The sequence below is a fragment of the Macaca nemestrina genome, chromosome 5 (assembly GCF_043159975.1).
Source record: "Macaca nemestrina isolate mMacNem1 chromosome 5, mMacNem.hap1, whole genome shotgun sequence".
Classification (NCBI taxonomy): Eukaryota; Metazoa; Chordata; class Mammalia; order Primates; family Cercopithecidae; genus Macaca; species Macaca nemestrina.
The window spans coordinates 4,175,815-4,197,252 of record NC_092129.1 but is presented as its reverse complement, the minus strand read 5'-3'; the positions used below and the strand labels follow the sequence as shown (position 1 = coordinate 4,197,252).

Here is a 21,438-nt window from a genome sequence, read left to right as displayed (position 1 = left end):
ACTTAATTTGATGTATCTCTGTCTTGATTCACATTTATTATGAAAGTATCATGTTCATTATAGTCCTTCAAACAGTACTGAAGTAAAGATGGTAATAAAAGTCCTTTCTCAGTTAATATTTACTGTCTCCCCCAGTGAATCAGGTACTGTGCTCCTTGTGGGGTTCTTGGGGAATGCTAACTGGAAAAAAGTCTAGGGTTTGGCCCCCGGTTGGGAAGATCATTGGGAGGAACAGAAGACCCCCCGAGTTCCCTTAAGCCACACTGTTTTTCAGTCTTTTTCCCTCAGGTTCGGTAGAGGGTAGGCGGGGTTCTCCTTCCATCAGCTACCTGGGATGCAAGTCTTGGTGCTCAGTTGAGGGATAGAATAGGGGTGTCATAAAACGGAGAAAATTCTATGTATTGGTACAGAGTTTTCTTGCACTTTGCCAAAATTATAGATGTAAACATCATAGTGAATCTAACTTCCTGTTGATCCCATCAGGAGGGCACATAAAATAAGTGTGTCCTGGTGCCAACAGTGGGAAGCTGGGGAGAGATTTGTGCCATAATAGTGGGCATTTGTGAGGTCCACACAACAGAACATAGCCCCCAAGCACGTTGACTGCAGCATGAAGCCAGGGCAGGAGGAGACGCTGGACCAACCCTGTGGTGGGATGCAGGGCTCCTCTGGGTTGGGTCTCTGACATCAAAATCCAGAATCTGTGTGGTCAGTCACCAGGAGGTGCAAAGCCCATCTCCAAGCCTTTCTATGTCTGGTAACCAGGAGTCTCATGGAGAACTGAAGCCAAGGAGGGAACTGAGCCCCATGTGAAATCAGGGAAGTAATCAAAGGGAACGACAAATGGTTTGGGGAAATGTGTTTGCTCCTAGTGCTCACTTCAGAAAAAAATACATTTTTATAAAAAATGCACACTGCATATTTTTCTTGCCGAAGTGCCCTTAGCAGTCTCCTCTCGTCTGGATAGCTTTGCCCTTCTTCTGCCAGATTGCCAAGCGGAGAGTTAGCATGAAGTCTCGGAGGTGCAGGTGCAACATCTCCAGTGGAAGGGACAGACGAAACATGGCTGAGTAAATGCAGGATTTACAAATCCACACACCAGTGATCCGAGCCCAGGTGCTCTTGCCTGTGCCAGGACTGCCTTCCCTGGGAGTGCAGGAAGCCCGGATAAAATAACCCCACCCACCCACTCTCCCTCACATGACGCTCAGGAAGACAGTCCTGGTGGAAGAACCTCATTTCACTTCATTTTTACTAAATTTACCCCCACATGTGCTGGGAGGAAAACAATGAATAATTAACAATGCATGAACGTGTCAAACGGAAAAAGAAAAATGCCTTTGAGATCACATCTTATGATTGACTTTTGTTCTTGGTGTGAGGATAAGGAAATTAACCACGTTTCCCTGTGCTTGACAGAATGTAAGCAACCTCTTCAGCGGCTTGGTGTGCCATTTTTATAGAGTTACGTGAAGCAATTGATGGTTCCTGGAAGATAGTGGTGATGCCTGTAATCGAATAGATGGCAATAAAGCATTCAACTGTCATCCACAGAGTCAGTCACTTGCCAGAGCCAACATGGGCCGAGGGTAGAGAGTTTACGGCTCTGAGACACCTGGCAAGGCCTCTCCAGTTCCAGCAATCCTGAACCTCAGGGGTGGCGGGGAGGCCGTTAGATTAGCGAGGACACAGCCTGAGCTGGAATGAGGGTTCCAACTGGGATCTCTGACACAAGCATGGCTTAAACAAAAAGATACATAGTTCATTTTGGAAACTCAACTGCTTTTGTGTAGACATAACTGTTGTTTTTTTTTTTTTTTTTGAGACGGAGTCTTGATCTGTCGCCGGGCTGGAGTGCAGTGGTGCAATCTTGGCTCACTGCAATGTCCACCTCCTGGGTTCAAGCGATTCTCCTGCCTCAGCTTCCCGAGCAGCTTGGGATAACAGGCACCCGCCACCGTGACCAGCTAATTTTTGTATTTTTTTTTTTTTAGTAGAGACGGGGTTTCAACTTGATCATGTCCATCTCCTGACCTTGTGATCCACCTGCCTCGGCCTCACAAAGTGCTGGAATTACAAGCATGAGCCACCACGCCCGGCCCACATTAAATGTTTTAAGATTCCATGCAGGTGATGCAACAGGAGAACCCAGCAAGAACAGACGCCTCCCCGCCAGGTAGCCCACCCAGCCTGCCTCCGTGCACTGGCCTCTGAGGCCTCAGGCATGGGTACTGGCAGGAGGCCCACTGGGGCGGAGAGAGAACGCTGAAGCTTGGAGAAAGGAAGGTGTGATGAAGCCTGGGTCCCTGTCCCTAAGGGGTCCTGACACTCTGGGCCCCGCCCTGAGTCCATGACTGGCCTCCCCTTTGTGAGGAGAGCAGGCCCTGCATCACCAGGCAACCAGCGCTCCCTCCAGCCTCCCGCTCATTTCAGTTGGGCGTGGCAGCTGCTACACAGAGACCCACAGAAGCCACCCTCGGAACCAACGCCCGATGAGAAGGCCTGACCTGTGTTCCTCCACACCAACCCAGGTGCTGGGGTAAGTCTAGGAGGAGACATGCAGGATGGGAGGGTGGCCCCACACACACCATTGTCTCAGGATCAGCCCCTTCCCGAGAGCAGAGGGGCCGGGGTCGCTAGGAGCGGTGAGTGTGCACTGGGACCCCCGGGGCAATTGGTAGTCAGCCCTTCATACTCCCTCAAAGGAAAAGCAGTCCAGGGTTGTATGAAGTCAGGTAATTTTCAATCCAAAAAGTTCGTATGGTGTCCAGTGCCTCCTGCGGGCTGAAGTGCCAGTTATATAAGAGGGCATGAAGTAGACCCAATTCTGAGACTGAAGTTACCAAAGGAGGGGAGTGTAAGTTAAACACATCCCATAGTGGGTACAGGAAATTCAACTGAATTCAAAGTCGATTGAATGGCTGCTGTGTTCTGGGAGCTGTGACAGATGCTGGGGTTATGAGACTGAATTGGATCATCTACGAAACACACATGGCTGTAATTTAAGGCCGAGCATAATTGTTTCCACAGGGTAAGTGTGAAGTGGTGTGGACCCCCCGGGGGAAAAGAGAACCCCCCAGTGGGGGAAAGGAAGGGCTCCGAGGAGGAGGGACATTCATGCTGGGCTTCCTGGGAGAGGCGGCCTCCATCGGCAGAAACTCAGGGGCTCTGGGGGCCTTTGAGGCTGAGGAGGGTGGGCTGAAGCACTGGGCTCCTGTTGTCACACGTGAGTGGGAAGCGGGATGTGACAGGCCGAACAGTGGCCGAGGATGGGTGTAAGGCCCTGAGTGCATGCCGGCCTGTGGCCTCCACACCACAGGCAGAGGTCACGGTGAGGGAAGAGACCACACCTGCCCATCTCCCGTCTGCAAAGGGGCAAAGTCAGCTCTCCCAACTTCGGCTAGTGATGGCGTTTGCGTTTCAAGCAGCTCAGTCTACCCCAGGTTTGTTGGAAAGGAGGCTACTCTGGGTGTCTCGGGGCTGGGCATACACATGGGACGGTTTGACCTCTGTGACCTTAGAACTTTCTTGAGAAAACAGAACTTTCCTGATAATTAACAGAAAAAATAGTGCATAGTCTCTGGTTTGATAATAAAATATTTTGTGTTTCAAGTGATACAAATTTTTATTCAAAAGAACATTTATGTAGGAAGTTTTTTTAAGTTGGTCAACTCTAAAAACAGGACTGTCTCATCTATAATTGGGGTGAGAAGCATTCTACATTCCATATAAACCGTAAGCCACAGCTGTCAACTATGCATCAGGATAGGTAACCGGCAGGATGTTGACCATTTACAGTCCAAGTGCTTGAGGGCGATTGATGTCCACAAATTTCTTCACTGACCTAGAACAATCCTGCACAAGCCTTGCAGCTACTGCTTGTTCCCACCCAATGAGGTGGAATATTTTGTATGTCTGCACCAAGCTTGTCCAACCCGAAGCCCTCAAGTCTCCTGCAACCCAGGAGAGCTTTGAATGTGACCCAACCCAAATTTGTAAACTTTCTTAAAACATCATGAGTTTTTTGTGATTATGTTTTTTGTTTTTAGCTCATCAGCTGTTGTTAGTGTGAGTGTATTTTATGTGTGGCCCAAGACAATTCTTCTTCCAATGTGGCCAGAGAAGCCAAAAGCCTGGACACCCCTGGTAGACAATGTAAATCAAAGAAATTGGCCAAGGCAAATCTAAATCATTTAAGAAGTTTATGTGCCAAGGTTAAGGACGCACCCAGGAAAAAGAACACAGAACCACAGGAAAAGGCCGTGGCTTATGCTTTTTCCTCTGAAGAGGGCCTGGGGACCTTAATAAGTAAAGGGAAAAGAGTGGGTATTGCCGGAAAGAGGAAGAAAAAAAAAAGGAGAGTCGATAAGAGGGAAGCGGTTGCAATTTTTTGAATCTTTGGTCAGCATTCACTGAATACACATTTTATAAGTGGGACGGGTAGAGGAGCAGTCGCTTAGCATTCGTCTTGCTCAGTGAAACTTCATTTGTATATAAAATGAAATAAACATAGGACAGGGGATGCCATCAGCTATGCATTTGCCTCAGGTAAGCGGAGGGATGACTTTGAGTTCTTTCCTTTGTCCCGTGCCTGTGAAGATGAGTTATCATTTTACATTGCCAGGGTGAAATTCAGCAGAGCTGTTCTTGGGTAAAGACATTGGAGCCCACCAGGAATTCCCTTGTGAGGGAGGTCTCTATGTAGCTTTTTCATCTTTGCAACCATCTTATTTAGGAGTAAAATAGGAGGCAGGTTTGCCTGATGCACTTCCCAGCTTGACTTTTCCCTTTGGGTTAGTGGGTTTGTGGTCCCGAGATTTATTTTCCTTTTACAACAACTCACTTCTAAATGTGGAACTCACTGTGCTAAGCCGTGTAGAACAACAGCTGTGTGTATGAATTTTACATTCACATCAAGATGACATATAGGTTTTTACATATTTATGGCTTGGCTACATGGGTGGCTACTAACAGTTAAAAAGTGAAGGAAACCATATTTGCACAAGAGAAATGGAAACATACAGGTTATGTATGGTGAATCTCCAGGAATTCCAAGTAAAGCAGGGAAATGCTTTTGTGATTAATCTCTGAAATCCTAAAAGTATAGGTCTTTTTATATAAAAATGTACAGTTTTCTTTCTATCTCTTGCACACAAAAGAGGCAAAGAGCAGCATCGCCTATTCATTGGCTGATGTTTTCTTTGGTTCTCTACGGTGGTGAAACTCCTTTTACAGCATCTGGTATCAAGGTCACTTAAGAAGGGCCCCTCTCCTTGACCCCAGAATATTTTCTGCTCATTTCAGTTCGATGACAACTGAAATTCCTGGTGTTGAATCACATGGTTTAACACTTCAGCTGGATCCTGGGTCAAATGGAAAGTGGCTCTGGGGCTGTCTGTTCTTTAAGTAGTGAATGTGCCAAAAAGATAAAATGTGAAGAAAAAGACTCTTAGTTATTTTTGTAGAGTCTGTCTTGGATGGAAGAAAGCACCAAAACTAGGAGCTGTTGGCTAAGGAGGCTGCCGTCCCTGGGAGCCGCTCTCTCCTACTGCATCCTGTTGTCCCTCAGTCTTCCGGGCAAACCAGTGGGCCCTCATCTAGAGATCAGGATTCCCGCAGTGATGGAATACATTATTTTTGGCTGACTTCCTTGCCTTGGGGCCCCATACACCCGGGAATATCATCAAGGTATGGAAAAGGGGGGCTCTTCCCCCTTCCTATGCCAGGAGGCTGTGGCCCCTAAGAAATTGGGTTGCTCCCGGTCATTCTGTCTGTGCCCTGATGACACTGACGGGTGTTCTAGCCCTTGAAGAGGGAAGAGCTGTGCTGGCTTCAAAGTGACTGTTGGCTGCATGGTGGAAGATGCCGTATGTGTTTCCTTGTTCTAGGTGCACATGCAGTTGGGTTAAATGGTGGCTCAGCACTGAATGGTGAGTGGTATTTTCCTTCCAGGTGAGGACTCTGACCTTAGAAGTTTTCAGCAGGTAGCATTTCACAGTAACGGAGTCTGACATACACAAACAGAACGTTCACCTATATTGCCTGCTCTTGTAGGCTGTGATGTGGCAACGAATCTCCAGGATCCCAGAGTTTACATCCTCTGAGCTTGGTACTGGGTGCTTCACCAGTGATAGTGAGATTCTGGGCAGGGCTTTCCCTACCTATGGAAACGGGCACAAGGGCCTCCACTGTCTGGGTGTGCACTCCTCCCTCCCTTCCAGGACACTGGTTGGGGGGAATAGCTCAGATGTACTCTAGTTTCCTTCTGGAAGCTTCTATGTGGAGGTCTGACTAGACTCTCCTGGGATTCCCAGGCAGGGACTCTTTACGTACTAGGCCTCATTGACAAAAGAGCACTTTCAGTGTCTGCAGTTCAAAGGACCCAACACTCCCTCTGTGGCCCCAGCCTCCTTGAGGACCTGCTCGCAGAACCCCTCCCACGGACCACACCTGAAACCCAGCCTCCCACCTCGGGAAGCTTTTGGCGGTGCAAGGTGGAGATCATGACGTTGCTGATATAATCAGAAAGTTTCTTGGTAGTTTACATATTATTAGCAAAATTACACTTTTACCACTTCAGAGACAATCATGACTCAACAGTGTGACTTCCCAGTGAGGCTGAAAACCCTCACTGAGGCCCTGAAAACCCAAATACAGTTTGTCAAAATTTTGAGATTATGTTGGATGACTTCTTTTCAGATAAAGCTTGTAGGCCCGGAGAGCTGTTTTAATTGGGCTGTTCTGTCTATGCTCAGGGTTAAGACTGGGTTGGTTAAATTGACATGTGTTCCAGCTTCTGCCCCAAATAAGTGGCAAATACTGTGAAATAATTCATAATTTTATGTTACATTTTTGTTGTAGTATATTTGTATATTTGTATAGTAATTTGTATCATATTACATGTCCCTTTGTCTTTTAAATCTGAGTACTGTGAACCTAATTTAATATTCTCTAGATAATTTTAATTATTGATTATAAGCCTTGGCTAATATAAATGGATGCCTTCAGGGCCTAGCCAGGACCCAGCCTCTGCAATCAAGTGCCCCAGACCACTGTGGTTTTATTTGTTATTTGTATCTTTCGTGAATTTTATTATGCTAGTGGTCGTTCTTGTCTGGTTCAGCACCATCTCACCAATTTCCCACCAGCACATCTGATGGATCATAGGCTAGAAGACCAAATATTCAAAGGCATATTTTATATTATATAAATGTTTCCATGTATATATATGCACATACACTCAGATGTCATATGCACACATGTGCACATGTGCACACACACACTGATTTAAGCACTGAGAGAAAAAGTGTAGAACTTACTCTATTTGGTCAAATGTCAGGTTAGCGATGTTTGTTTTCATTGGGAGTAGATATTCCACTGAATTTTGGGTTCAGAGCCAAGAGGGTTAAGTTAGCCATAAATCTCCTGGCTTCCAACCTAGAAAAAAGATGTTATAAAAATGGAGGAAGAATTTTAGGCAGAAATGAGCAATGGAATGGGAATTGTGTATCTATATGACTTATACTCAGTATAGTTTTTCAATGGTTGAAATAAAAACAATGTACTGGCCAGGTGCGGTGGCTCATTCCTGTAGTCCCTGCACTTTGGGAGGCTGAGGCAGGTGGATCACCTGATGTCAGGAGCTTGAGACCAGTCTGACTGACATGGTGAAGCCCCGTCTCTACTAAAAATACAAAACAAATTATCGAGGCATGGTGGTGCCCACCTGTAATACCAGTTACTTGAGAGGCTGAGGCAGGAGAATTGCTTGAACCAGGGAGGCAGAGGTTGCAGTGCGCCATTGTACTCCAGCCTGGGGGACAAGAGCAAAAATCCATCACACACACACACACACACACACACACACACACACACACACAGAAAGAAAGAAAAGAAAACAATATACAAAATGTTTTATTCCATTAATGTGAAGGAAAAGATGTAGGCCCTTGTTACCCTCCCTCCCTACACTCTGGTGTGTTAGTTCATTCATTTATTCCACAAACATGAGGGCACCATGTCCAGGAACACAGATTAAAGAGACGGCCCTGGCCTGGTATTTCAGCCAGCAAGGCAGCCAATGGACATTTCCCAAATCACACAGGCCTCAGGACCAAAATGGGCAGTGAGGGAGGACGTTTGGGATGGAGGCTCAGCCAGAGACCCAGGAGGGCAGCAGAGGCATTCCCATGATCGTTTCTGCAGTGTGCAACACTGCAGCACAAGCTCGACAGCACCCCACTAGGCAAGCCTGCAGCTCAACTCCTTGTCCAGCCGGACCCAGTCGCTCCCCGGGTGTGCTGGGAGAACACAGGATGAGGCTGTTGTGCACCAGTGCCCTTCCCGTTCCTGCACAAGTTCGCTTTCTAAGAGCTATTCAGTACAATTGAGTGTCGTTTTCTCTTTATTTTCATTATTTTATTTTCTTAACTGAAAAATAATTGTATATATTCATAGGGTACCTAGTGAAGTTTTGTTACATATAATGTACAGCGATCAGATCACAGTAATTAGCGTATCCATTGTCTCAAATATTTATCATTTCCTGTGGTGGGGATGTTCAATATCCTTCTTCCAGCTATTTGAAACTATTATGTATAATACTACTGTTAACCCTGGTCACCCTGCAGTGGCATAGAGCATTAGGACTCCTTCCTCCTGTGTGACTGTGATTTTGTGTGCTTTAAAACATGGCTCCCTATGCCCCCTTCTACTAGCCTTCCCAGCCTCTAGAATCTTCTGTTGTGCTTATTACTTCAATTAGATACACTGTTTTTTTAGCTTCTATATAGGAGTAAGAACATGCGGTGTTTAACTTTCTGTTCTCAGCTTATTTTACTTTACATAATGTTCTCCAGTTCCATCCATGATGACATGAATGACAGGATTTCATGCTGTTTTGTGGCTGAATAGTGATAAAGTGAAGTAAATATGGCCTGAGAAGGGCTCTGTACTTCTATATTTGAGTCCTTGTGGATGAACCGTAACCCAACTTAATAGGTAGACAAGATTGAAACCCCAACTTAGAAGTATGCACCTGTAACAATCACTGAGTCCTGGCCAATCCCAGCAGCCGTACTTCAACCACTCATACACTGCTGAGTGTTCAAACCATGTTCAAATAAGGCAAACACCAACCTGTAACCAATCCAGCTGTTTCTGTACCTCACTCCTGATTTCTATACATTGCTTTACTTTTTATATCTCTAAATTTGTTCTGACGACTAGGCACCCCTGGTGTCTGTCTGAATCTGCTGTGATTCTGAAAGCTGTGCGATTCGTGAATCATTCGTTGCTCAACTAAACTCCTTTAAATTTAATTTGGCTGAAGTTTTTCTTTTAACAATAGTATTCCATTGTTAAAAGAAAAACCTTAGATAACCTAATGTAACAGAGTTTAACTAAGCAAGAACTATTCACGAATTTGGCAGTCACCAAACCAGAATAGGTTCAAAGACCCCTTACTGTGTCCGGGTGGATGAGAATTCATGGACAGAAAAAGGAAAGTGAGGCGTGGAAAATGGAAGTGAGGTACAGGACCTCCTGGTCGTTACAGCACCAGGTTTGCCTTTTTTGAACATGGTTTGAGCAGTTGACCACCTGCGATTGGCTGATTAGTAGTGTGCTAGTCACTGCTTTTTGATTAGTACAAGAGTGGGTTACAGTCTGTTTACCCTCCCCTTAGCTGACGGCTCCCTGTGTATGAAGAATCCTTTAGACCCAACTTATAATGAGGCAGCATGAGACTAAACTGAATAGAGCAGATACCACATTTCCCGTATGCATCTGTCCCTGAATGAACCCCTGGGCAGATTCCAGATCTTGGCTGTTGTGACTGTACTGCAGTAAACATGGGGTGCGGATGCCTCTCGGATGAACTGTTTCCTTTCCTTCCGACAGAGGCCAGTGTGGGGGGAGCTGCAGGACCATGGGGGGTTCTGTCTGTAATTTTATGAGGAGGCTCCGTGCTGCTCTCTGCAGCGGCCGTACTGGTTTTCCTTCCCACCAACAGTGTATGAGTCCCCTTTTGTCCACATCCTCGCCAGCCAGCCCCCTTCACTGAAAGAAGAAATAATCATATATAATTACGATATAATATTAATATATCTCATTAACTGTTATCACTGTGTTCTATATTTATTTCGTGTGGTATATATTATTGTTGTATACTAATCTGTATTTGGTATTAATAATATACTATTTAGCATATAAATTAAGCATATAATTAAATCAATTCCCTGTCATGGGTCGTGGGTGACGTTGCTCATCCCCATCCTCCTTCCCAGCGATGGGGACTTTGTCCCCTCAGCGCAGACCAAGGAAGAAAATCTGCAGGGAGAGCTGTCCTGTTACCATAGGGACGAGAGTCCCTCTGAGACAAGACAGTGGCTTTGCTCATTGGCTCAGCTGCCCTGTTCCAGAACAGGGCCTCGGCCTCACCCTTGCAGAGCTAAAAATTGCACTGAAGAGGTTGTGGTCTTGTTTGTTCCAAACAGGCAGTCTCTACCCCACAGGCAGACTCCACCACTACAGCTAGGGTGATGGAACATCCTCAGGCAGCTTTAAAAACAGCCTTTGCTTCCTTCAGAAGTGGGAGGTGGAGCCATTTAACTGAAAAGAAGCATTTCCTCCCCTTTGTGTGGGCCTCGGGGGTCTCCTCCCCACCTCTGTCCCCCACCCTGGGATGATGGCCAAGCAGGCCACACACTGAGCCACACCCCAGCCCGCACCCCGGCCCTCTTCACAGCCACAGGACAAGGTCCTGGCTCTCCCTCTCATGCCAGGGCCTGCAGATGTGTCCTGGCGGACTTTAACAAACTGCACATGCTTCCCCCACACACAATCAAACCAACCACTGGCTGTGGTCAGCATCTTCACGTCTGAGAAAGGCAGGATACAAGACATCTGCGGTAGTTCCAAAAGGACTCTGAGAAGAAAAAGCTCTTGAGTATGCGTTGCTCTCTGGAGGACACTCCAATGGGAAGGCGGATGTGTAGTCAAAATGGGGTCCCCAACCTGGCATGGCTTATCTGGGCAGCCCCGGGAAGGGGCAAAGCCTCATGAACCGCTCCAGGGAGGGCCGGCCACTCCTCTTGCTGCCGTGCGGAGAAGGAACTGAGGTTTGCAGACCTCCTCTGTCTCGGATCAGCACTCACTGACCAGGCACCATGGAACCTGGAGGGGCCGGGCCGGGCCCCAGGAGCCAATTCCAGGGGAAGCAGGGCTCAGGCCAGGGCGCGCCAGGTCTCTAGAGCCTCTGATGCGACGTTCTCAAGGATAGGAAAAGGTGGGGGTGCCAGAGACTGCACAACATTCAGTCTGCAGCCTGGCGCGGTGTCCCCACATTGATTTGTGAAATGGCGACTGAGCTTCCACAAGATTCGAGAGGGAGCTGTGATCAGATAAGTCTGGAAAACAGCGTATTTCTTGGCGATAGAAAAAATACATTTTTAACTTTGTTTAATCCAATATCCATGGTTATTCCACTCTGGATTTCCTCCTACCCACACATGCTCACACATACACACACAGCACACACAAAACACATACACACAGATAACACACACAACATACAACACACAGACATGCAACACACCACACACACAACACATGCATAACATGCACACAGTACATACCCACAACACACACACAACACAAAATATACACACAATATAAGCAGCATACGCACAACACACACAACATACACACACAGCACATACAACACACACAACACATGAAACACAACACATGTACATACCACATATAACACAGAATACACATTCACATATACACACACAGCAGACATAGCACATACAACACACCACATGCAGTACAACACACTCATACACAACATAAAACATACAACAAATAGCACAAACATAACACACACCACATACACACACACGATGCATACAACACAATACACAATACACACACAACATAAACACACAGCACATACAACACACAAACCTATGCATACCACATGCAACACACAACACACACAACATACATACATCACAAGCAACACACACTACTCATACAACATACACACAACACAAAGCACACATACGTGCTAGATGCAACACAACACACGACACACATGCATGCCATATGCAACACACAATACACTCACAACACACAACATACAACACATACCACATGTGACACATAATACACACAACAAGCACACAAAACACACAATACACACAACATGCACAGACAATACAGAAACAACAAACACACTCAACAGGCACAACATAGTCACATACACACACACACTCTGCTTGAAACACTTATTAATAGCATGGAAAAGAGTTTGAAAGCATTACTGTAAACTGGGACGATTGAATTTTAATAACCATGATGGATTGATCAATTCTGTATGTTCCTTGTCAAAGCAACAGCAACACTGAAGAACTGTATGTTCATTGTTGATGCTGCTTTGTTCACAGATCTTTGAGAACCACCACCCCAGCCTGTACCCTTAACGTTCCATCCGAGGCAAACTACACTGAGCAGCTGCCTGCAGGCCTGGGAGCAAGGTTACAGGAAGCAGGTGTCTCCATCCCTTCCTGGCGAGGCCGCCCAACATCAACACTGGAGAAAAAGGTGGGTGGGCAAGCCAGGTAGTTCCTTCCTTCCTTCCTCCCTTCCTTCCTTCCTTCCTTTCCTCCTTTTTTCCCCTCCCCTCTTCCTTTTTCTTTCCTCCTCTCCTTCCTTCCCTCCCTCCTTCCTGCCCTCCATCCTTCCTCCTTTTCTACTCTTTCCTTCCCTCATATCCTCCTTCCTTCCTTCCCTTCCTCCCTCCTTCCTTTCTTGTGAAACCTTCACTGAAAGTACAGCATCTGTCAAAACATGCTTTTTATATCAATCAGAAATTTTCAAATACTATAGAATTTCCACCAAGTAAGTTATTTATATCATTATGTGATCAATTTTGCATGAACAGTACAAATCAAAATCACCTTAACTTGAAAATTTCGATGAGCACATTGTCTCAGGACTTTGAAATACGTACATTTTTACCAAGAGGCTTTGACATTTTTTACCTTTTCTCTAGATCTTAATGAAACATCACACTTCATCATCAGTTATGATCTTCTTAAGAATTATTCTGCTTTCCTTCTTCGAAGTTCAAAAGAATATTTCAAATCTGCGTTTTATCTTTTAAAATGTGAGGCAAAATCTCCACATTATTATTTTAACTGAATAGGTTTTAAAAACTTAAGTTGTTCTTTTTGACTCTCCTTCTCACTAATAACCACTTATTTGAGTGACGCAAGCCTCTGCGCACTGAAACCCCTCCAGTGGGCCTGACGGGTCAGGAGGGTACTTGGGGAACCACGGCAGATGCCTGGCCTTCTTAAATTTCTCAGGCTAATAGAACTCTTACTAATGTTATGATGTCATTGTTTCACACCTCTTGTAACGTACTTGAATTCATTTAACTAAATAAAAGTTGACATTCGTGTTTTGTTCTTAATCATCCTCACTTTTTAGGCCAACAGGATATGCCACAGATATGGGTCTGCAGGGACTCAGTGCTCAAAAGTCTGATGGAGTATTTGCAAACATTTTTAACATGTTACTAACACAATGCAATAGCAGGGTAAAATCTGAAGAATACAGATTTTATTGTTTGCATAGATTATAAGATATTATTGTTGGCTGGGTGCGGTGGCTCAAGCCTGTAATCCCAGCACTTTGGGAGGCCGAGAGGGGCAGATCATGAGGTCAGGAGATCAAGAACATCCTGGCTGACACAGTGAAACCCCGTCTCCACTAAAAAATACAAAAAACTAGCCGGGCGAGGTGGTGGGAGCCTGTAGTCCCAGCTACTCGGGGAGGCTGAGGCAGGAGAACGGCGTGAACCCGGGAGGCGGAGCTTGCAGTGAGCTGAGATCGGGCCACTGTACTCCAGCCTGGGCGACAGAGCGAGACTCCGTCTCAAAAAAAAAAAAAAAAGATATTATTGTTGTATACAATACTATGTATACAATATGTTGTATACAGGACAAGATGGATTTAGTCTAATAAAGGGAGCAGAGATGGGTGCATTGGTGAAGAGACGTGGGTGTCCAGTGAGACTGCACAGTGGAGGGTGGGCAGGCAGGACAGCTGGCAGCACTAGGTACATGCTTTCATCAGAAAAATCTACTGGGTTATGGTCTTGACCACTCTCCTAACTTTTCTCAATGATTCATTTTTAGAAAAGAAAACCTCAATTGATGGAGGAAGATGAATCTTCAGGGGCCCTCTTGAAGCCACTGGTTTTTCGTGTTGACGAGACCACCCCGCCTGTGGTGCAAAGCGTCCTCCTGGAGCGGGGGTGGAATAAGTTTGACGAGCAGGAGCAGAATGCGGAGGACTGGAACCTGTACTGGAGGACGTCCTCTTTCCGAATGACCGAACACATCAATGTTAAACCGTGGCAGCAGCTAAACCACCACCCTGGAACCACCAAGCTTACCAGGAAAGACTGTTTGGCCAAACACCTGAAGCATATGAGGAGGATGTACGGCACTTCCCTGTACCAGTTCATCCCCCTGACCTTCGTCATGCCCAATGACTACACCAAGTTTGTGGCTGAATACTTTCAGGAGAGGCAGATGCTGGGCACCAAGCGTAGCTATTGGATTTGCAAGCCTGCTGAGTTATCTCGTGGGAGGGGGATACTAATTTTCAGTGACTTCAAAGACTTCATCGTTGATGATATGTACATAGTGCAGAAATATATCTCCAACCCTTTACTGATTGGCAGATATAAGTGTGATCTCCGCATCTACGTTTGTGTTACCGGCTTTAAGCCTTTGACCATTTATGTTTATCAGGAAGGGTTGGTTCGGTTTGCTACGGAAAAGTTTGACCTCAGTAACCTGCAAAACAATTACGCCCATTTGACCAACAGCAGCATTAATAAATCCGGGGCCTCTTATGAGAAGATCAAAGAAGTGATTGGTCATGGTTGTAAGTGGACGCTCAGCAGATTTTTTTCCTACCTCCGTAGCTGGGATGTGGACGATCTGCTTTTGTGGAAGAAAATCCACCGCATGGTTATTCTCACCATTCTCGCCATTGCGCCCTCCGTCCCCTCTGCTGCCAATTGCTTTGAGCTCTTTGGGTTTGATATTTTGATTGACGACAGCTTGAAACCATGGCTTTTAGAGGTCAACTGCAGCCCAGCCTTGACCTTGGATTGTTCAACAGATGTGTTGAAGAGAAAACTTGTCCACGATATTATTGACCTGATTTACTTAAACGGTCTAAGAAATGAGGGGAGAGAAGCCAGTAACACCACACATAGAAATTCCAACATCGACGCTGCAAAAAGTGACAGAGGTGGGCTTGACGCTCATGACTGTCTTCCTTATGAGTCTCTTTCATTCACAAGCAGAATGTACAACAAGGATGACTCTGTGGTGGAGAAAGCTGTGAGTGTGCATCCTCAAGCTGCACCTGCCTCCCAGCTGGAAGGAGAGATGAGTGGGCAGGAGGATTTTCATCTGTCAACAAAGGAGATGGCACAAAGCAAGCCCAAGAGACGGAGCAGGCACACGCCTCACAAGACACTCATGCCCTACGCGTCCCTCTTCCAGTCGCACTCCTGCAAGACCAAGACCTCCCCGCGTGTCATCTCAGACCACGGCAAAGCTCCAGATCCCCAAGCAGGCAACTTTGTTCTTGTTTTTCCTTTCAATGAAGCGACTCTCGGAGCTTCCAGAAATGGATTAAATGTCAAAAGGATAATCCAAGAGCTCCAGAAACTAATGAATAAGCAACATTCCTAAGTGGTAAAAAATAAAATCAAGGAAAAGTGACATGGATTTTTAAAAACCAAGGATTCCTATCCTAGAGAAAGCAATAGTTCAAGTTCCTAACCTGTGCCACCAGCATGTTAACTATGTCATTGGAACTGAAGATGTGGCTGTATGTATAAATATAACAGCTCTGACAAAGCACAATATGTTCAAGTGGTGATTAAACTACACTACATCACATGTTTATTTGCTCAGGTGTCTTGAAAGAATTCTACAAATGCCACACAGCCTCCTACTGGTAATTGAATATGCTACGCTACGATTATGCTATGTATGTATTTAAACAGGAGAAAAAGATTATTCTAATATTTTTAAAGGATTATTAGGTGAAAACAGTAGAAAAGAGGCCAGGAGTTAACTTTCTGTGTTTTTTTTAATCAACCATTTATTTGTGAAAATTATTTTGTTAACTTAAAGATCAGACAATCATTCAGAGTGAGATAAATCACTGAAAGCCCTAATGACCCTGTTGTTTACAAATCCTGGGCTCTAAATCAGGCTTGGTACCAAAGAGCTCCCTGTGGGGGCATCCTTCCGCTGTATTTAAATAGTGGCCCCCTTGGCCTTGTCACCATTTGGTTACCATCACAGCATGCGAGGTCACAGCCTCCCCGATCAAAGTATGCTGTAATTCCTGCCACATACATAAAAATTCCAGTAGGTTACTTGAAAACATTATTCTAGTGAAAGTAGTCAGACACAAAGGCCACATGTTGTATGACTCCGTTGATATGGAATGTCAGAATTGGCAAATCCATCGAAAGCAGATTGGTGGTTTAGGGGAGGGGTAATGAGGAGTGCCTGCTAATGGGTAGGGGGCTTCCCTTTGGGGTGATGAAAATGTTCTGGGACTATATAGAGGTGATGGTTGTACAATATGGGGAATTCACTAAATGTCACTAATGGTACATTTTATGTTGTGTGTGTTTTACCACATTAAAAAAGTTAAAAGTTGGCCGTGGTGGCTCATACCTTTGATCCCAGCATTTTAGAAGGACAAGGTGGGAGGATCTCTTGAGCCCAGGTGTTTAAGACCAGTTTGGGCAACATAACAAGAATCTTCTTACTTAAAAAAAAAAAAAAAGAAAACAATTTTTTTTAAATAAAAAAAAAAGGTGGGGATGGGGAAGCGCAGATAGGCGTATCTCCCAGCAGGTTCCTGGGTGCGCAGGCCTGCTCGCGGGTCATAGCTGAGAAGAGCCATTTGAGGAGACCCACCGTGGACCAAGGTCAGAAGTCAGCCTGCAGGGGCACTGCTGGATGCATGCCTCCAGAGTCCCCAGGTGGACAGAACCATTCTCAGTCTGCAGGCAGGAGGGGCCAGGACCAAGGTCCAGGGTCCTTTGAGGATCTACCGTAGGACAGAGGTTGGCAAGCCTACTCCGGGGACGGAATGGTGTGTCTCCTGGCAGAACCCTGGCTGGGCAGAACTCTCCCAGACCATAGCCTGGAAGGAAGGGCTAGACCCAAGCCCCAGGGCTGTGTCAGGATCTGCAAGGGTTCAAGTTCATTAAGCTCCACCCAGGGGCACTGGTGGGTGAGACTCCAGCAGTTGCCTATGTGACTGGAACTTCTCCTGGGTGGCAGTAGAGTGGGGCTGGAGTCAGCATTCAGGGCTTGTTCAGGCTCTGCAATGGGATGGAGGCCAGCAACCCTATCCTGGGTGGCCTAGACCGGCGAGTCTCCCAGCAGGCCCCTGTGTTGGTAAGAGGGCTCCTGGGTCACAGCTGAGAGGGCCTAGAGCCAAGAGAGGGTCCCGTCAACATCTGCTGTGGAACAACACCCTCTGCAAGCCTCTGGGTGTTTCAGATGGGTGAGTCTGTCTCTGGGTCCTCATGGGAGCAGAATTAACGTGGAACCACAGCTGATGGGGACTGATGCCAAGGCATAGGGTAATTTTCAGGTCCACAGCTGGGACCATGTTGGTGGACCTGCCTGCTGAGGCACTGCTGTGCATGACTTCTCCTGGACTCCTTGGCAGATGGTTTAGGTAGACTGGAAGTGAAGGGATGGAAAAAGATATTTCAGGCAAATGGAAACAAAAGAGAGCAAAAATGGCTCTCCTTATATCTGACAAAACAGACTTTAAGTCAGTAACTGTAAAAAGAGACAAAGGTGGTCCTTACGTAATAATAAAAGGGTCTATTCATCAAGAGCATGTTACAATTTTAAAGTCTATGCACCCAACTTTGGGCCACCTAAATATGTAAAGCCAATAATAATCAATCTGAAGGGAGACATAGAATGCAATATGGTAGCAGCAGGAGGGCTTCAATACCTGGCTTTCAACAGCAGACAGATCATCCAGACAGAAAATCAATAAGGAAACATTGGGCTTGGACCTCACATTGGACCTAACAGTCATGTACAGAACATTCTCCAGGATAGATCATAGGTTAGGCCACAAAGCAAGTCCTGGCAACTTTTAGAAGACTGGATTCATATCAGGTTTCTTTTCTGACCACAGTGGAATAAAAATAGACATCAAAAACAGGATGAATTTTTTTTTAAAAATCACAAATATGTGGAAATTAAGCAATATGCTCCTGAACAACCACTGAGTCAAAGAAGAAATTAAGAAGGAAATTTAAAAATATCTTGAGACAAATGAAAATGGAAACACAATGTAACAAAATTTATGGGATGCAGCAAAAGAAGTTATAAAAGAAAAGTTTATACCATTAAATGCCCATATAAAAAAAGTCTCAAATAAACATCTGAACAATGTATTTCAGGGAACTAGAAGAATAAACTCAACCCAAAGTCAGGAGAAGAAAGGAAATAAAAACCAGAGCAGAAATAAATGAAATAGACACTAGAAAAACAATAGAAAAGAACAATGAAACTACTTGGATTTTTAAAACCATAAAAAGATTGTTAAACCTTTCACCAAATGAGGAAAAAAAAAATGACAATAAAATCAGAAATGAAAGAGGAGACATTGCAATTGACACCATAGAAATACAAATAATCATAAGAGACTATTGTGAATAATTATATTCCAAATAATTGGATAACCTAAGAGAAATGGATAAATTTCTAGACACATACAACCTACCAAGACTTAATCATGAAGAAATGGAAAGCCTGAATAGACCAATAAGTAAGGAGATTGAATCCATAATAGAAAGTCACTCATTAAAGAAAAGTCCAGGACCTGATGACTTCACTTCTAAATTCTACCAAATATTTAGAGAAGAACAATTACCAGTGCTCCTCAATTATTCCAAAAACCTGAGGAAAAGAAAATACTTCCAAACTCATTTTACAAGGCCAGATAAGGACACTACAAGAAAGAAAATTATAGCCCAATATCTCTGATGAACAGATGCAAAAATCCTCAACAAAATACTAGCAAACTGAATTCAACAGCTCTTCAAAGGATCAGAATCAAGTAGATTTTCCCCTGGGATCTGAGGATGGTTCAACATAGGCAAATTAATAAATACAATACCCCATATTAACAGAACAAAGGGCAAAAATCATTTGGTCATCTTGATAGACACACGCAAAAGGATTTGACAAATTCAAAAACCTTTCATGATAAAAATTCTCAGCAAAGTAGAATCAAAGCAGGTACCTCAACACAATAAAGACCGCATATGGCAAGACTGTGGCTCACATCATACTCAATAGTGAAATGTTGAAAGCTTTTCCTCTAAGGTCAGGAACAACATGAGGATACCTGCTTTCACCACTTCTGCTCAACATAATACTGGAAGTCCTAGCCAGTATTAAGAAAAGAAAACAAAGCATACAAATAAGAAAGAAAGAAATGAAATTGTCTCTGTTTGTTGATGACATAATCTTATACATAGAAAACACTAGCGATCCCACCCCAGACTGTTGCAAACTCAAACAAATTCAGTAAAGTTGCAGGATATAAAATCAACAAGCAAAAAGCAGTTGCATTTCTACACACTAACAACACACCATATAAAAAAGAAGCTAAGAAAACAATCCCATTAACAATAACATCAAAACAATAAAAATACTTAGCAGTAAATTTAACCAGAGGTGAAAAATATGTATACGGAAAACTATAAAATGTGATGCAAGAAATTGAATGTGACACATATTAAAAGATTATCCTGTGTTCATAAACTGTAAGAATGAACATTGTTAAAATGTCTGTACTATCCAAAGCAATCTACAGATTCAACAAAATTCCTATCGAAAAATCCCAATATCATTTTTCATATAAATAGAAAACACAATCCTAAAGTTTGTATGGAACCACAAAAGACCCCAAATAACCACAGCAATCCTGAACATAGAGAACAGAGCTAGAAGCATAGCACTATTTGTTTTCAAAACAGATTACAAAGCTAGACTAACCAAACCAGCATAGTGTTCGCATGAACACATACACATCGACCAGTGGGACAGGATAGAGAGGCCAGAAATCAAGCCACGTATTTACGGGGAATTGATCTTTGACTGAGGTGTCAAGAACACACAATAGGAAAGAGCAGTCTCTTCAGTAACTGGTGCTGGGAAAACTAAGTGCAGAAAGATGAGACTGGATCTTTTATTCACACCATATACAAAAATCAACTCAAAATGGATTAGAGGCCCAAACAAAAGACCTGAAACTGTGCAACTACTAGAACAAAACATAAGGAAGAAGCTGCACAACACTGGTCTGGCAATGATTTCTTGGATATCACCCCAAAAGCCTAGGTAAGAAAAGCAAAAATAAATGGGATTAGATCAAACTAAAAAGCGCCTACACAGCAAAGGAAACAACAGAGGGGAGACGCAACCCATAGGCTGGGAGGAAATATTTGTAAACTCTGTATGTGATAAACAGCTAGTTTCAAAAATACATTTAAAAATTCAGATACCAGCAAAGGACCTGAATAGACATTCTCAAAAGAAAACATACGTATGGGCAAGAGACACATGAAAAAATGCTCAATATCACGAAGCACCAGGGAAATGCAAATTAAAACTACAAGAGCACTTCATACCTGTTAGAATGGATATTATTAAAAAGATGATCCATTATAATATCCATTACAATATCCCTTCTAACAGGTATGAAGTGATATCACACTTGGTGTTTTGCTGGGGATATGGAGAAAAGGAAGCCTTTGTAATTATGTAATGTAAATTAATACAGCCATTGTTTTAAAAAGTGTGGATGTTCCTCAAGAAACAAAAAATGGAATTACCATATGATCCAGCAATCCCACTTCTGGGAACATTTCCAAGAGAAATGAAATCAACATGTCAAAGAGATGTCTGCACCCCCATGTTCCTGGCATCATTATTTCCCATAAGATACAGAAGCAACCGAAGTGTCCAACCACAGATGAGTGGATAAAGAAAGGCTGGTGTATATCTACAATGAAACACTATTCAGCCTTTAAAAAAGAAAGACACCCTGTCATTTGTGACAACATGGGTAAACCTGGAACACATTATGCTAAGTGAAGTAAGCCGGGGCAGAAAAATAAATATCACAGGGCTTCCCTTGTACGTGTAATCTAAAAATGTTAAATTCATTGAAGTAGAGAGTAGAATGCTGGTTACCAGAGGCTGAGGAAGGGGGTGGGCGTGACAAATGAAGAAATGCTAGTCAAAGGGTACAAAGTTTCAGCGAGGTGGAAGAGCT

At 44.3% G+C, this 21,438-nt stretch overlaps 2 protein-coding genes across 2 annotated transcripts in view; both read left to right on the top strand.

Moving 5' to 3' along the window:
- LOC105487569 (unc-93 homolog A) overlaps positions 1 to 2,135 on the top strand; it is a 31,239-nt gene extending 29,104 nt beyond the window's left edge. The window contains exon 8 of the mRNA XM_071096205.1: positions 1,995 to 2,135. Within this exon, the coding sequence (XP_070952306.1) occupies positions 1,995 to 2,041 (47 nt within the window). The 3' untranslated portion in view covers positions 2,042 to 2,135. The remainder of the gene's footprint in view (positions 1 to 1,994) is intronic.
- Positions 2,136 to 2,333: 198 nt separating this feature from the next.
- LOC105487571 (tubulin tyrosine ligase like 2) lies at positions 2,334 to 15,998 on the top strand. The gene is made up of 3 exons (XM_071096203.1): positions 2,334 to 2,539; positions 12,453 to 12,609; positions 14,211 to 15,998. Exons 1-3 carry the CDS (start codon positions 2,493 to 2,495, stop codon positions 15,786 to 15,788), a joined length of 1,782 nt encoding a protein of 593 aa, XP_070952304.1. The 5' UTR covers positions 2,334 to 2,492; the 3' UTR covers positions 15,789 to 15,998.
- The last annotated feature ends 5,440 nt before the right edge of the window (positions 15,999 to 21,438 follow it).